At 40.2% G+C, this 15,945-nt stretch overlaps 1 protein-coding gene across 2 annotated transcripts in view; it reads left to right on the top strand.

Annotated features, from left to right (window-relative positions):
* Positions 1 to 15,945, top strand: part of ACYP2 (acylphosphatase 2) — a 32,456-nt gene that overhangs the window by 622 nt on the left and 15,889 nt on the right. For both annotated transcript variants that reach the window (XM_084202925.1, XM_084202926.1), the window contains exons 2-3: positions 208 to 224; positions 1,466 to 1,575. In XM_084202925.1, coding sequence (XP_084059051.1) covers positions 208 to 224; positions 1,466 to 1,575 — 127 coding nt within the window. The remainder of the gene's footprint in view (positions 1 to 207; positions 225 to 1,465; positions 1,576 to 15,945) is intronic.

Here is a 15,945-nt window from a genome sequence, read left to right on the forward strand (position 1 = left end):
ATGTGTGAATATAATAATCCCGTGACGAAGGGAAGGCTTCAACACAAATCCTGTTCCATTTCCCTAATATTAACGTCTCTGAAATGTCCGTAGTAAAACACCACAGGTGACTTGTATGCACATCATTGCTCCTTTATATTAACTGAAATTCCTGCAGTTGATATGCTTTGACAGGACTTTAATTTCTCTTTTTTTTTTCTTTTTTAGGTGTTTGTTTCAGGATGGTAAGGCAATGCTGGATTTGCTAGCTACTTTATGGTATAATGTTTCCAGTGCTAAAAATAAGGCAGCAGCTCTGTGGAGTGTAAATATATCCAGCCTGAACTTTGATTGGATGGCTAAGTACTGAGTAGACTTAAAATGGTTTTATACTAAAATGGGTTTTTAGAAGCTTAATAATGTGTTGCTTGTATAGATTGTGGTTTGGATTACTTGTGATGTAACAGCCACAAGAATGTTGTAACACCTTAATCTTTAGAAAGGTTAAGTATGAAACAAGGTGTTTCAGTTTAATTTTTCAAGTGGCAACTCAGTACCTGTATTTAAGGAAGGTTACTGGGAAAAAATGTGCTGCAAATAAGCACTTAGTGGCTCATTCCCTAAGCAAGGGACTCCAGCAGCTCTGAAGTGCAGCGGGTGGTTTTGCATTTCCCAGAAACTCACGAAACAAGATGACACAATTAAAGTAAAAATAGTGGTTTTGTCTCAAAATAGTGCCCCGTGCTTAATATTAAACCTGAAAGATTTTATGTATAGTTTATATGTATTGTGAAATAGTGCCTTTGGGCAAATTAGTTTGGAGAAGCTGCTCATAATCACCTTGGGAAACACTCTTCATTGTTAGCACTGCTTTTTCATTGGCCAAATCACCCCAAAGCAGGTTTTATCTTTTGGAATGGGTCATACAGACCTGAAGTTTAGCTCTTGCTATTTGTGAATTTCATCACAACTGGGTGGCTGGGAAACCATAATTTTTAGATATTGCAGAAATATGCTTGGTTTTTTTTGAGATTTTAGATTGTGACCTTTGCTGTTGTTTGTCATTAGAAATGCAGCAACTAGGAATAGGATTTAAAGGGTGAAAGTCAGGTGGAAGGGATTTGAAAGGGAACTGGGAAATTTGTACATGTAGCAGATTTAATGAGTTAAACAACTGTGGTGATTGAAGGGTCAAATGAGCAGTGATAGGGGCTATGGAAAGGAATAAAGTAGGTTCAAGGGAATGGTGTGGGATTAGTGGAGTGCTTTGTGATGAAAATCTTTCTTTTTGGAAAATGAGCTGTGCCTGCTGCAACTCCAGAGCTGCCAGGAGCATCTGAATGACTGAGGATGAGCATCACTAGTGGATTTTTGGTTTTTTAAGTGTAGCTCTTACAGCTGGGCAAATGCAAGTGGGGGGTGAAGTGTTCTGCCTGCGGTGTCTGTGCTGGCACTGATTGTCCTCTTTCATTATTTCCCAAACCAGTACACAGAACAGGAAGCCAAGAAATTAGGAGTGGTTGGCTGGGTTAAAAATACTAGCCAAGGAACTGTGACAGGCCAAGTTCAGGGCCCAGAAGAGAGAGTGAATGAAATGTAAGTATTTCTGTGTTTGTGGGGTTTTTTCCCTTACTCTCATTAAAGTAATTTACAGGAGTGTTTTTAATGCAAAGTGACAAGTAGATCTGTGTGTCAGTCATGTAACAGTGTTTTCATTCAGCTTTGCAGGTAAGGAGATGCTTTCTTTAAGCTGTGAACAATCTTTAACTTGAAAAATACTGTGTTTTCATTTCTAGTGTCGCACCGTTTGTTAATATATTTCCTTAACATCCTCATTTCTTGTGGAATGAAAAGAAAGTCTTTATTCCTTTGACTAAAGATCTGGCTTTTAATTAATCAGAACTTCTCTTGTGAAAAAAAAGATTGAAGAACTTCTCAAAATACTTTCTCAGTCTGTGCTTAAAAGACAGTTTAAAGGATACTGGGTTTAAATAGGATTTTTTTTTTCCAATTAAAAAAAACCACTAATACATCAATGCACATTTGGGCCAAGGCCTGCAGTCTCTGCCATTTGGAAATGAGTTTTGAAGTATTTTGGTGTCTTTTAAAGAATGGGTAATAATTTTCATTATGAGATTGCCAGTTTCCAGGAGCTTAAACCTGTCACTGAGGAAATGATGCCTGGAAAAGCTCAAAGCCCAGTTGAGCTATTTCCAACTATCATTTTTTGCAAGTGTGTACAGGGAGATTGTTGGGAACTTTAAAAAATCCTTCAGGGGTTTGTTCTCTCAACAAACAATGAGTGAGGGCAGAACTTTCCTTTTCTAGATAAATTAGCAGTGCTCATTCTGCCAACACTTTCCCATACAGGGATTGCTTCAAAACTGAACTTGGATGAAGAGTAGTTGGCTTTGTGCACACAAAAGTGTTGCACATTCTAGTCAGGAGATTTAAATTATTTCCAGTCATTTTCCTTGGTTTTGTGCTTAACGTGAGGTTGCTGATCTTGGGCTGCAAAACATTTCAAAAGCCAGAGAAATATCACTTTTTTTTCTTGTATCAAGTTTGCACTTGATTTTTGAAAGAGTTTGTTAATATCCACATCTCTTTATGCTTTGTAAATTTCAGTGTTGGTGCCACGTTTTTATTTAACTTGGAACATGAAACTGACCATGTAAGAAACCAGGGTTTGTTTACTATTTGTTGTCCTACTTTTTTGTTTAAAAACACAGATCCAGAAGAAATAAAAAGTTGTTTTCAGTTGCTGCTCCTTTATTTCATGTTGGAAATCAATGTGTTCCTCTAAAGTGGGAATAATGTGGCAATGTGAAGTCAAAGTGTGGTTTTTGATGCATGGATTATCAAATTTGGGGTCCTGGAGTAAAATTCTGAAATAGGAAGTGTTTTCCGTGTGCCCTCTGTGCTCTCCAATGTATGGAAAAGGCAGCAAGTTTATTTTTGCCATTAACTTGGTGAGGTTGCATGTGAAAAGGGAACTCTTGTGTATAAACTGCTCCTTTGAAAGATTATTTCTCTCTGCTGGTACTAGTGAAAAATGGATCAAAATGGTTTTGAGGTTCTGAAAGGTTTTTTCAGCATTTTTTAATAATGCTATGAATTCGTAATACTGTGTTCTCAGATTTAAATGTTATTTAAAATGCTATATTTAAAAACCAAAACAACAAAATGAGGATTGCTTCTGCTGTAGGAAATGGATACAAACCAGTAACCCTAAACATGTATTTGCATTCCAAATGTGATAAATCACCAGGAAATTCTATTACCAACTGCCTATGCATGTTCTGGTTTGTGTTTTAGCTTTTCAGGACTTAAAGACTCTGTGATGACACTTGTTAAAAATTTGTAGCTCCTGCATGGTCAAGGAAACCAGTCTGCAGAGGAAGAAGTGCATGAATCAGTAGTTAGATATTTCAAGAAAGCTTCCTGGTGATGTTTGTTACCCTCTGGGAATCTTTCCAGAGCAGTATGTGCAGTGTCATTTAGACCAGTATTTTCACACTTGCCCCAGCTTTTCAATTAAACATGAAGCACAGAACAGCTTAAAAGTCACATGGTGATGGTAATAAAATTTGTCAGTTGTTTTGCTGCTTCTGGGTTTTTAATGTTAATGTACTTTAGGGGGAAGTAGTAAAGGTGTTTTGGTCTGTCCTAAATAATAGTTGTCTATTTATGATGCTAAATAGAGTCAAGAACATGGACTAAAAGGAGTAGGGATGCCATTGGAAAGTACAGGTGTCCTACAGGTAAACAGGCAAAGCAATGTAAGAGGGAGAAAGAGATGATTGAGAGGATGATAAAGAGATGGAAAGTGTAAAAAATGTGGAAAAAAGCTGATGAGGCACTCCAGTGTTGCCAGAAGCATGGAAGGACTAACAAAGCCTGCCTTTTTTCTGGAGCAGGAATGCAGCAGACCTCTAACCCAGTGGTTTTCCAGCAGCTCCCCATTTTCTGCCCCTTTTTATTCTATTCTTCTATCAGTGATTATATTGGGAGGCAGAGCCACAATGTATCCAGTGCATGCTCAACCTCAAGAAGCATTGGCTTTATATAATTTATTTCTTTTGTGCAGGTTGCAAGGTAAGATATGACTTAGGAGGAACAAGAGGGCAAGACATAAAGTGTAGTCATGCTGAGTTACTTTGGGAGGTGCCATACAAAATGGTTTGCTCTGGAGCAAACAGCTGAGCAGGGGCCTCCTGTCTCTGCAGAAAGCAGTATTAAATTCTAAGTAAGTGTGAACAGCTGGGGCCTGGGAAGTGCTGCATGTACAGGAAGTCATATCCCTGACTGAGCCATTCATTTAGCGTTGAACATGGATATGAATTTCTTTGGAAGTGCTGGGAGGCTGATTCCTTGATATTCTGTGGTGCTAAAATTTTATCCCACTGAAAAGTGGCAAAATGTACCAACCTCCCCAAGCCTCAGATTGCAGTGGGAATGTTGCTGAGCTGCACGAAGCCCAAGGGGTAGATGAGCACTCCTAGATATTTCAATTTTGCATTCAGTTTGGTTTTAATGAAAGCCTTCTAGGTTCTCAGGGATTAGGTGACTTTTTTGTAAAGTATTTTAAAGCAGATTTTTAAAATGGGAGAACTTGGAGAATGTTTTAAAGGGTGTTTTTAAGAAGTCTTGAGAACCTTTTACCTGTCAGCTTGTTTTGGTATCCCTTGGTTTTTAACTCTAGATGGAGCTGTTGGTTCTGAAGATATCAACCATTCATGCTCTGTTTGCTGGGAATCTATTTTTAGACTGTTATGGTAGAATCCATCTTTTCCCTCACTGTGTTTTATAGTCCTGTTCCCTTTGCTGCTTCTGCTCCACACAGATCACACCCTTTATCCTGAGATAATAAAAGCTCATTTTCAGAGAGTTTTACCTGTCAAGTCCCAAGAGAAGCAGAGCTGCACCATTTCCGTAACATAATAGGGTTTTATGGTAAAGAGGAGGCCTTTTTTTTGCCAGCCAAGGTATGATGTGATGATAAAAAATGGGTTAGAGGAGTGTAGTCCTTTGTTTCACTTAATTTTTTTCCAGGAATACTCACACCACAGGATTTTTCATTGTATTATCTTCTGCCATTTCTTCCACTTCACCCATTAAATAAGGTTGGGCTCTGTGTAGTCATGGTGGCTGTTGCCATAGCAACCTGCACTGACAGGCTGGAAGTTGCTTTCCTGGGAGAATTTTTTAAACTTCAATGACAAATTGCTTAGTTATCCATTAAAAAGGGAAGAGAAGAGTGTGTAGAGTGCCAAATTCAGAATTTACTCCAAAAATCCAAGGTTTCAAATCAGGCTGACACTTGAAAATGTGAAATCTTAGGGTATTTTTTAAGCACAAGCACATAACAGCCCAGTGAGTGTTCTTCCTGTCTCTAGAGAAAGGCAGGGTTCTAAATATAGATGGCTTGTCTTGGAAATGGGTTTTAATTAGGAAATTAATGCTAATTTCATTTGAATGTTGTAATTTTTATTACCAATGTCAGTTAAGAAGAATTAATATTAAGATTTAACTGACACAAGACTTAAATTACTGTAGTGTATAAATGCATAGAAAAATGCAGATTTTTTACCATCTAGAAGAGGAGAATGAAACTCTGTATTATAATCATATTTGTTGTTGTTTCAGTAATCAGGTGTAGCCAAGGTTCTGGTCTGTACCCAGTGACATTGAATAAATACCTTTTTCCCCAATATAACTTTTTAATTGGTTGCAGAGAATAGCCCTTAAATGCAACTAAATGCTACTAAAAATACCTGTGGGGGAAAAAAAAATCCAGATTTTAATACCCAACTGATGTTTAGTTATAAAATGAACGTGCTTTAGTCAGTGTTTTGAGATTTTTCTCCTTTTTAAAAGTATTTTGCTCAGTTGTTTAGGAGAAGAATCCTTAACATTGATTTGCACACAGACTTGTTGGTGAGGCGGAGATGTGACCTGCAGGATGGCTGAAATATTCCTGGGATGTGCTGTTCTCAGGAAGCTGACAGTGACAGATTTTGGAGAAAGGGCAGAAGGAAATGAAAATCACATTTTTAAATATGTTTTTAACTTTGTTAAAATGCAAACCAGTGAGAGGTGTTAGATTTGTTCTCATTTATGATGGTAATGAACAGTTTTTGCATTAATCACTGCTGAAGGTGATTTACAGTGTTTCAGTGAATCAATAGCAAATGACAGGAAAATATGATGGGAATGTTATAATTCAGTGTAGCTGCAAATATAATGAGATTAGGTTTTTAATGTTTGATTATATTTTTTGTTTAAAGGTAAGACTAATGTATACTGGAAAACGAAATTAGGCTATAACTTTTGTGGGTAATAAAATGGTAAATGTGATTCTTTCTCTTTTCATATTGAATGTTTGAGATATTAATTTCTTCTCTATAATTATTTATTGCTTAACATTGACAGTCTAAATTGTGAATTATTGTAGTTATTGGTCCTGTAAATGAAATTTACTGAACTGTTACTGATGATGGCCTGGGAGAAACAGGAGTAAACCTTGTTTTTTGGGGTTTTTTAGTCATATAAAATTAGATGAATGAACTAATTAATTTGTTGTAGCAGCTGAACTCTGTTTAAAAGCCAAGGAATGGTTCAGGTAAGTCAGAACATGGAGCTTTTGGTTACTGAGAATAAAGCGAGCTGTTTAGCTGAAGGGGAGCACTGCGTGTGCTTCCAGCACAAACCCAGAGGCCCAATGGCTCATCTTGTGCAGTGTCCTAAGGGAATTCCCCTGTCCTCTGTCCCTCTGGAGCCCAGGAAAAGGCTGTTTTCCCTGTGTGCCCCCAGGGGCTGAGGGAAGACATGTCCCTGTGCCCTGAAGGTCACCCAGCCCACCAGTGACAGCCAGAAATAGCAGTGGCCTCCTGGCACAGCTCCTCTGCTTTCCACTGCACTGGATGTGCCTGTTCCCTGCAATGCCTTAAACCACAAAAGCTTTTAACCATGCTTGGGTCTTTCTGGATATAGAATAGTGCCAAAAAAAAAGTTTTCCACGCTTCTGTTTCTTCTGCTGGAGTATAAAAATAGATGCCTTGCATGACCTTGTACATTTTTTTTTTACAGTAGCTCTGTGGAATTGGAATTCTTTATCAAGTATCTGCTTCCAGTTCTTCTTATCACTGAAGTGTTTTTGTTTATAGAACATTTACTAGATATTTCTGCATATAAACAGGTCTGAGTTTCTAGGGTTTGGCTCTGGGATAAGCAGTGCTAGGGTTTGCATTGCCTTGGAAGCTCAGAATGGGATGTTGGGCAAGATTGTTCACTTTTCTCCTGTCTCTGGTAGATGCTGCATTAATGCTCCCAAGTCCTTTAGCAGTGTTAGGAACCAAGGCTGAGTTTCCTATGAATTCCAGACTTTTATTGGCGTTGCTGATGGGTATCTCTGGGAACACTCAATTCCAACATCCTGGCTGCACAGTTAGAAGCAGGAAGGATTTCAAGGCTGTGTTGGATTGTACTGTAAACACAGGCAAGTTGAGCTGTTGTTTGAACACTCAATTTAGGCATTTTACTGCATAATTAGGACTCGTGCCTTTCTTCCACGCTGGGAAGTCAGGCTTCTTTCTGCTCAAAATTAATCTTAACCATAATAACTGTTCTATGAAGGATTGGTTGAACTTTGTGGGAGACTGATTTCAAATAGAATTTCTCATGTAATGCATGATTTCTACTGGGAGCTTTTTGTTCATTTGAGCATTTATGCATTCTTCAATGCTGATATTTTTTATTATTTAGCCACATATAATGCTTTTTTATTTCCGAAGTGAAGGTGTTCTGTTATTGCTGATGCAGTAGGATGTGGTGCAGTTCAGTGCCATTCATTTGGCTTTTTGTGCTGAATAAAGTGTTTAATGTGTCTTTAGTGTTCCACCACAACACTTAGAGGGACATTAATGAGTAAAAGTCAGCTTAAACTAGGATTTTTAATGGCTTTTGTTATTTAGTTTAGCAGGGTGACTAACTGTGCACACAGTCAAAAATAGATCTTTGGCAACTAACTGGTAATTATCAATAAAAACATGTACTTAGTGTCAGTTTCCTGGAAACCTATTCTGGATGTGATGCCTTAAACAAGTTCTGAAAATACAAACCAACTCATGTGACTCTTAAAGAACAACTTCAGAGCTGCAATTTTTTTGCTTTCCTTTTGCTGTGCTGATATTTGAAAATTACTGAGCAGGGAACAAGCCTGTTATGACCATTTTTCTATCTGAAGGGTGTTAGTCTGGAGGTTTGTGTTTGTAATCCACAGGAGAAAGCAACATTAAACTAATGTTAGAGTTGCATAATGTGAGCATGACAAGACCTCTATGGGGATGCTGCTGCTGCCCCCAAAAGGGGTGCCACAAGTGGGCAGATATTCAGGTGAAGCTGCTCCTGGTGGGAAATCAGGAGGGAATGTTCTCCAGGTGTATTAAATCTTGTGTGTAGTACAGCAGAAGCTCTCCCACAGGAATGCCAAGGTGGATCCCAAATGGGAAACGTTTGGCTGACTTAACCAGGAGCCCTGTGCTGAGGAGGTGGATTCAGTTCTGAATTTGCTGGTGTAATTATTCACAAATCAGGAGTCGTGCTGCTGCTGATCTTATCAATGTTGTGGTGGTGAAAAGCATCTTCTCTGAGATTTCAGCACTTCTTAGCTAGGTGAATGTAGGACTGGAAGCAAAATCTCTATTCCTTACGGCATGTTAGCCAGAAAGGGAGAGTAAGCTGTTTCCAGCTTTTATGGGGAAAGAGCTCTGAAGCCTGTTGATGTTTTGTTTTATTCCTTAATTACTGTTGTTCTGCTTTCATTCGTTGGCAAGTTGTGTTCCGTTTATTTACCATGTTTTTATCAAAAATGAGTATGCTTCACACTTGTGTATTTGAGATACACCATTTGCCAACAGCGGAAAAATCAAAATTGCTTCTGGTGCTGTTCTTCCCTCAGCCACTCTTGGAGCATTGCAGCAGTAGAAAAACAAGTCTCTCTGGGTAACTTCATTATATAACTCAATTTTACCTTGTTCTTTTTCCCCAGTTCCTCCCTCCCTCTACTCCCTGGCCTGACTCTCTGCAGAAATACAATGTTTATTTGTTTAAGATGGTGCCCTGAGATGTTTCCCTTGAACTGTGCTGGATGTCCCCAGCTATCCTGCAGAGTTAATATTAGTTTTGGTGTCTTTGTCTTTATGTGGCCCCTCTGAAGGGGGATCCTGAAGTCTCTCTAGAGAGAATCACTTGGAGAAGTCCCTGGATTTGGTCTGTCAGCCTTTTGCTCTCCAGCTGATTTACTGTAGTCACTCTGTGACTGGATGAGAAGCTTTCTTTTCAAAGCTGGTTTTCTTGGGGATGTTTTTTTCCTAGCTGGGGTGAAACAGCTGCCTGGGCTCATATGTAATGAATGCTCTGCTTGTGTACCTTCATTGCTTTCCACTGGTGTTCAGATTTGTGCTCTGCTCTTGTGATGCTCTAAGGCTCTTCCTGCTGCTAAAGGAACAAAGGAAATCAGTCTACCAAGTGTTCAGAACTTCATGGGGGGGGGGAAGGCAGAGTTTTTAATTTAGGAAAAAAGAAGTCAGGCATTAAATTTAATTAATGCCCAGTTTAAAACTGGGCAGCTGATACTCAGTTTGAGCAGGAACTCCCATTGAGCAGGACATTCTGGTGGGAGAGGATCCTGGGCAAGGCGTTTTCCTTCCCTTTTTTACTCTCTAGAGCTGTAGAATTTTAATATGTGCTAAAAAACAAACCCATTTGGAGAAAAATCCCAATCCATTACTGGTAGCAGATATCCCAGCAATTGTTTAATGATGTTTCATTCATCATACTTCTGGATCTGAGCTGGTTTGGTGTACCATAGAGGAGCTCACCTGAAACCATCACACTTCATAAATGCTGATCCTGAGCCTCCCTCCCTGCTCACTGCGTAACAAAAACCCTTCCTTTAAATTAGATTTTAATGTCAGTGCTGGGAGCTTTTCAGGCAGCACAATTCTACCCCCCTGTTGGTCTGGATAGGGTTAAAATAATCTTTAATTTTAGATGGTTGTTGATTTGCAGGGTAAATTTCAAGAGTTGAGGAAAATGCTTAGCTGGGTATTCTAGGAGGAGTGGAGAAAAGCAGCGGCCTGCAGCCAGTCTCAGATCTCACTGATCTGCCCTGCTTTTCCAGGCTGTGGATCCAGGAGCTGGAGCCTGGAAACAGGTCTTCCTTGGCAGTCAGAGGGCTACAGGGCTCCTTTGTTGGAGTGAAGACTCCCAGCAAACTGCAAATTGAGCTCCTTTTGGAGGTGAATCTGTTCAACCTACAGCAAACCAGTTTTCCAGGGAGTAACACCTGGAACCTGTCTCTGGTTGGGAATACATGCAGAGATGGAATTTTGCTGCTGCTGCAGATTTCTGTGCTGCTCCCTGCTTTGCTGGAAAAGTGCTTGAGCAGTGTCACTCCACCTCAGGGATGGGAAAACATCTTTGCTGTTCATCACAAACGTCACTGCTTGTGTCTACTTGTGTTTTAAAAAGCCTTGGTTGGGATGTGATCAAGTTCTCATGGGCTTCTGTGTTTTCTGGATTTGTCTTGTCCATCTCACATAACACTTGAGTGGTTTTGTGTCAAGTTTGCTGCCAGGACCTGCTGCTACCCAGCCTGAGGGTGGGGGTTGGTGCTCTTACTGCAGTCTGTAATGTCCTAAATGCCAAATCAGCAGCAATGCAGCGCAACTTCAAAAATCAGATTTCATATTTGCTTTTATGGCATTGTAGTGGAGCTGAAATGGAGAGCCATGAAGGGATTACCTAAATTTTGAATGAGAACTTAGACAAAATTTGGGAAACACTTGTTTTTAAAATTCGTGGCGCAAATGTGAATTAAAAAGGAAGATAATTTTGGTGAGTAGTTACACATGGATTATTTCCATGCTGTATGTGAGGAGCTAGGGCACAGAGCAGCATCAGTGCAGTCTCTCATGGCAAATTTGTGATGGAGCTGAGAGGCAGTGTGGGAGTGTTGATATCCAGTCCTGTGCTAATCCTTGGAACAGAGTTTCTTCCTGTAAATTGCTGGGGCTCTGTGCATTGGTTAACTAATGTCAGTGAAGCACTGCCCAGAATTTCAGGGTGTATTATGTGCTTATTTAATTTCCAGTAACTGCTTTTGGCCTGCTGCTAGCCCTACAGCTGCATTATTGTATCAGCTGATTCCTCTGGCCCAGATGGAGCTGTTGCTTTCTGCCAGGTCCAGAAGAAATCCATCTTTCTAATCTCAAAATGTTCAAGAGTACAATGAAAAAAAAAACCAGATAGGCTAGAGTCAGTCAGGACCTCATTCTGCTTTATCAACATGAAATTCCTACTACCAAGAAGCAGACAGTAAAATTAAGGAATAGACAGAGAATGAGAATGTCCTATAGGTTTCCATTTGTAAATTAGTACTGAGGGGAGCTGATTGGCTCAATTGCACAGAAATTCTGGTGCTGACTCTGGATTCAAGTTCCCTGTTCTCTTCACCACTCTGCTCTTTGCTCTTCTGGTCCTGTAGTTTAAAACAAAATAAAACTGTTCAACTTTCCTTGTTAGTAGCTATAAAATACAAACATGGCCTTTGTAGTTCTCACACCAGAAGTGAAGCAATTGTTATATGCCAGCTGGCTTTTTGTTGTTGTTAAATGCTAGCATTAATAATAATTAATTGGATAATTACATAGAAATTTTTGTTCTGGCTCATGTCCATATGGATAGCATGGGCAGAAAATGCAGTGTGGAGTGGAACATACAAGCAATTAGTCGTTTCAGTGAGTACTTGTAAACAAGGTCAGCTCAGCAGGCCTCCAGGAAATCTCTTCTGAAATGTGGTACTGTCTTCATTATCCTTTTAGAGGGTGTTGGTGTAGGACCAGAACAGCAGCAGGGTTTCTCTGCCATGCACTCTGACTACACACAGCAAATTTTGGAGGGCTGGTAGACCCAAAGATGACCCAAAAACCTTAGACCTGAAGTATTGTATTAGAACTGTGCATCATGCTCATTTGAAAACTGCTGTTTTGCCTGAGTTTAGTCACAGTTACGCAGGCTAACAAAAATCTCTTCAACTTGGTGTCTGGTTTAATATTTTAGCTAGTATCAAATGGGATGTTTCTGGTTTGGAATAATAGGAGCATGTGGAAGGCTGACAACCTTGGAATTTACTGAGTCACATGTTCTGAGAAATGCTAAATATTTTGCTTGGTGTTGTTAAATAGAATTAAAAATCATCTTGAGTTTTGTAGTTGTCAGACATGCAAGTCATGCCTGCTGGAGACCTGGGAATTGCCAAGTCTGGAGCACATGGGGCTCAGGCATGAAGGAGTGTGGTGCTGGCAGAGGTGCCTGGGACTTATAATGTCCCCTGGCCATGTGGGATTGATGTGGGAGAGGATGCTGGAGCTCTGAGATGGTGCTGGGACCTGTGCTGAAAATCCTTCCTGCTGGAGACCTGCCCAATGCTTTTGCCCTGAGGAAACCACTCTGTTATTAGCTCTCCTCTTCCTAATTATCCTCCCAAATGGAGATAAAAAATGGACTTAATGGCTTTAGCTGGAGTCCTGCATGGAAATTTGTCTTCTCCCAAGGGGATCGAGTCACTGGGAATGTGACTCCTGTAGAAAGGCCTAAAAGAGGTCTGTGTTACCATGAGGTTTGAAAATAGAACTTCCTGAAATTCTCTAAGTGTTTTTCCAGCTGATGTGGCTTTTCAGAAGGATGACCTTCACCTTGATGGATGGCTGAGTGCAGAGTCCAGGTGCCTTCAGTGGGACTGTGCCTGTGCATATCTCCCTGGCTTGTTAAGGGAAACACTTCCCTCACTCCTTTGGCCTGTTTAAATCACAGTGTGTGCTTTGAGACGTGGGACACTGGACAGAAATAGAATATTCTTTGTTCTGGGCCAGGTGATCTGTGCTGCCTATCCCAGTGTTTCCAGTGATAGCAGGAATGGATGTGCCAGAGCACTGAAGGCAGGGACTGTGCAGCCTCTTGGGTTATGTGAGATACTGTCCAGGGCAGCCAAATGTTTGTTTGCAGGGTGGTTTTCCTGGCAGGCACCTGCTTATTGTGGCTGTTGTTAGAGAGGACCTCAGAGGACAAAGTGAGAAAGGACAGAGAGTTTGTGGTCAATGATGTGTTGATGCCAATGAACCTGGCATGCAGCAAGTGTTAGTTTTGAACAGCTGTCTTTAGGTGGGAATAAGTTCTCTGATCCACACTCTCAAAATACAGAATGGGCGTGTTGTGCTGGTCACAAGATTGGGCAAATCCTCCAGTGGAAGCTGGTGTAGAAAGGGACACAGGTGCCATGGGCTGCCCGAGGGTGGAACACAGAGTCCATTTCCAGGGGGTGTTGATGCCACTTGTTTGGAGCTCAGTGGTTGGTAACCCTGTTCTCAGCCTGCCTCCCTGCTCTTAGTGGATCAGCAGGGAACGTGCAAGTGGCTTTTGGAATTCATCTCAAGGTCACATCTAAATACAGGAGAACTAAAGGGAAGGACTGTGGTACATTTCCCCCTGGCCTAGGCAAGAGCAGAGTATCCTCTGTATGGCTTTTATACAGAGCTCCTGGGATTTGCTGTACAGGAAGGAATTAGGTAAAGTACTCTAAATTCTGGATAAAAGAAAATATTAGTTCTGGTTCTGTAACCAGCTCAAAAAGCAGAGAATAAGATGGGCAGGACAACCAGGTACTTCTATTTTTGTTGGTGATTCTGTCCCTCTGCAAGAGAGGGAAGAGCAGCTGTTTTGACACCAGCAGACACTGAAATCCAGGAGCACTTTTGTGTCCCTGGCTCCATTCCAGCTTGACAATAAACAAGATCCTCTGGTGGCAATTTAAGTTGAAGTTTTGGTTATTTTATACCACTGTAATGTGGCAGAGTGACTGGATGACAAAGAAATTGTCTTGATGACATTTAAGCTGTCTGGTATGAATAAAAAATAAAAAAAGCCTCAGGAAGGAGGTTTTCAAATCATATGGGTCTTGATGAAAAGATTTTTTTAAGAAAGGTTAAAAATTGAATTCCTCTGGGAGAAAGATTTATAACTTGAGGAATTATGCCAAGAGGGCTGTTCTACCAAATAACTTCTGATGTGTTCTAGTTGCGGAATAAAAAAAGTCTAGAAAGGGAGGTTAGTTTTAGCTAATTATGGGGAATGTGGCTTTAAAATCTGTTTTCAGGCACATTGATAATATTTAATTCACTGATGACTCAGTGATAGCATCTTGATTGACTGCATTGCTAATTAAACATTTGTGACAATACTTGATTTTTTTTTTGCTCAAGGCCCAAGCCCTCAGAACAAAACTACTCTATAGGAATTTAAATTCTGTTTTAAATAATGGTTTGTAGCCTTCCATATTGCATTGTTGAGATAATGCCAAAACCCAAAGGCAGTCAGACATCTGAATTTTGGTTTGATGGTCTCAGATTTCAGCTGGTCTCATGATTTTTTGGCAGTTGAGTAATAAATCTGAACATGAGGGATTATTACTAATCCTTAGTGAAAAGGAGATAATAAGAGTATTATGAATAATTTCCAGGTATTTCTTACTCTGTTCAAGTTCATTGCACATTTTGCTGCTTTGGAGTCTAGCTCTCCTAATTAAAAACACGCTAAAAATAAAACAATTATATTTAAGTAAGGCCATGATATGTTTAAGTCTTACCTTTTTTTTATCAGACCTAGTGTGATGCTGATGACAAATGAGGAAAAGCAGATCCTGAATCAGTGATGGATCATTTCCTGCAGTCTGTCTGTGGAGGTTTTGTATCCTAGCAGGTAGGGATGTACAATGGAATTCAGGCACTCAAGGAAAACAGAACAAGGGTTTTGTTCCAAAACCATGTAACCTGCCCTTGTTTTCAGTGTATTCCTGCAGTAGTTACTTGGGGGTAGTCACAGACCTGTATTGGGCATTTCTCCAGTTAATTTAATTTGTGTTGTTTGGTTTCAAGCCCAAAACAAAAAATGGGCAGCATTTGGATTTTTTTTTTCCTTGGGTTCTACCTCTTTGTAGTTTCTGAAAATCCTTAGCTTGAGGAGCAAAACTGGATGCATTTGAGATTGGCAGGGTCTTTGGGACTGAGCAAATTCTCCTTAGCTTTCCCTTCAGAAATCTGTAGGGTTTTTAAGAGGTGCCAAGGAACTATTTTCCAGTTGACCTGGCGTGTACAGTGTCATTACTGTCAGGAAAAGTTTGGTTTAGAGTGGAGCTCACTCCTGTGCCCTTGCAGAAATGGCCCTGGGAGCAGCCCTGGTTTCATTTTTCCAGCTGTATTTGCCATTTCCAGAGCTTATCCTGAAGTCCTGGCTCACCTCTGACTCAACGTGCAGAGGTTCCCTGGAGTCCTGAGTTTTCCTGAGTCAAAACAACCCTTGGGTCCTATCTACAACAGCACAAACTGTCACTTGTGTAATGATTAACACATTGGGGCAGTGGCAAGCTGAGGAATTGTATTTACTTAAAAAAAAAAAAAATTCACCTTCATCATCACTGAGGGCAATAGGGTATCAGGACACAATGAATCATTGAGTTAGAGACAGAGAGGTGTCCTAAGATTGTTATGGAAAATTAGTTGTGAAGGAGTCAGGAATTGTTTGGATGCTTGTCTCTTAGCTTTTAAGATACTGTTTTTTAGATATTGCTTTTCTGAAATTATTACAGGCAGGAACCTGAAAAGAGGGCTGAAACAGCCAGGAAAATGTGGTGAGGCCCAAAATCCCTGCCAATGCCACCAATACTGGGCAGAGTAAAAAGGTGACAAACTCTTGAGATTTCTTGGAAATGTATTCCTTTGAAAGGAATGAAAACATCTTTACCCAAAGATACTTAATTCATTAAATTCTGGGATCATGATGCTGATACAAGGGGTCAGTCTTCAGTGGAATGACTTTGAAAAGCCTTTTATTTATCCTTCCTACAGT

This window comes from Fringilla coelebs (assembly GCF_963513975.1).
Source record: "Fringilla coelebs genome assembly, chromosome: 3".
Taxonomy (NCBI): Eukaryota; Metazoa; Chordata; class Aves; order Passeriformes; family Fringillidae; genus Fringilla; species Fringilla coelebs.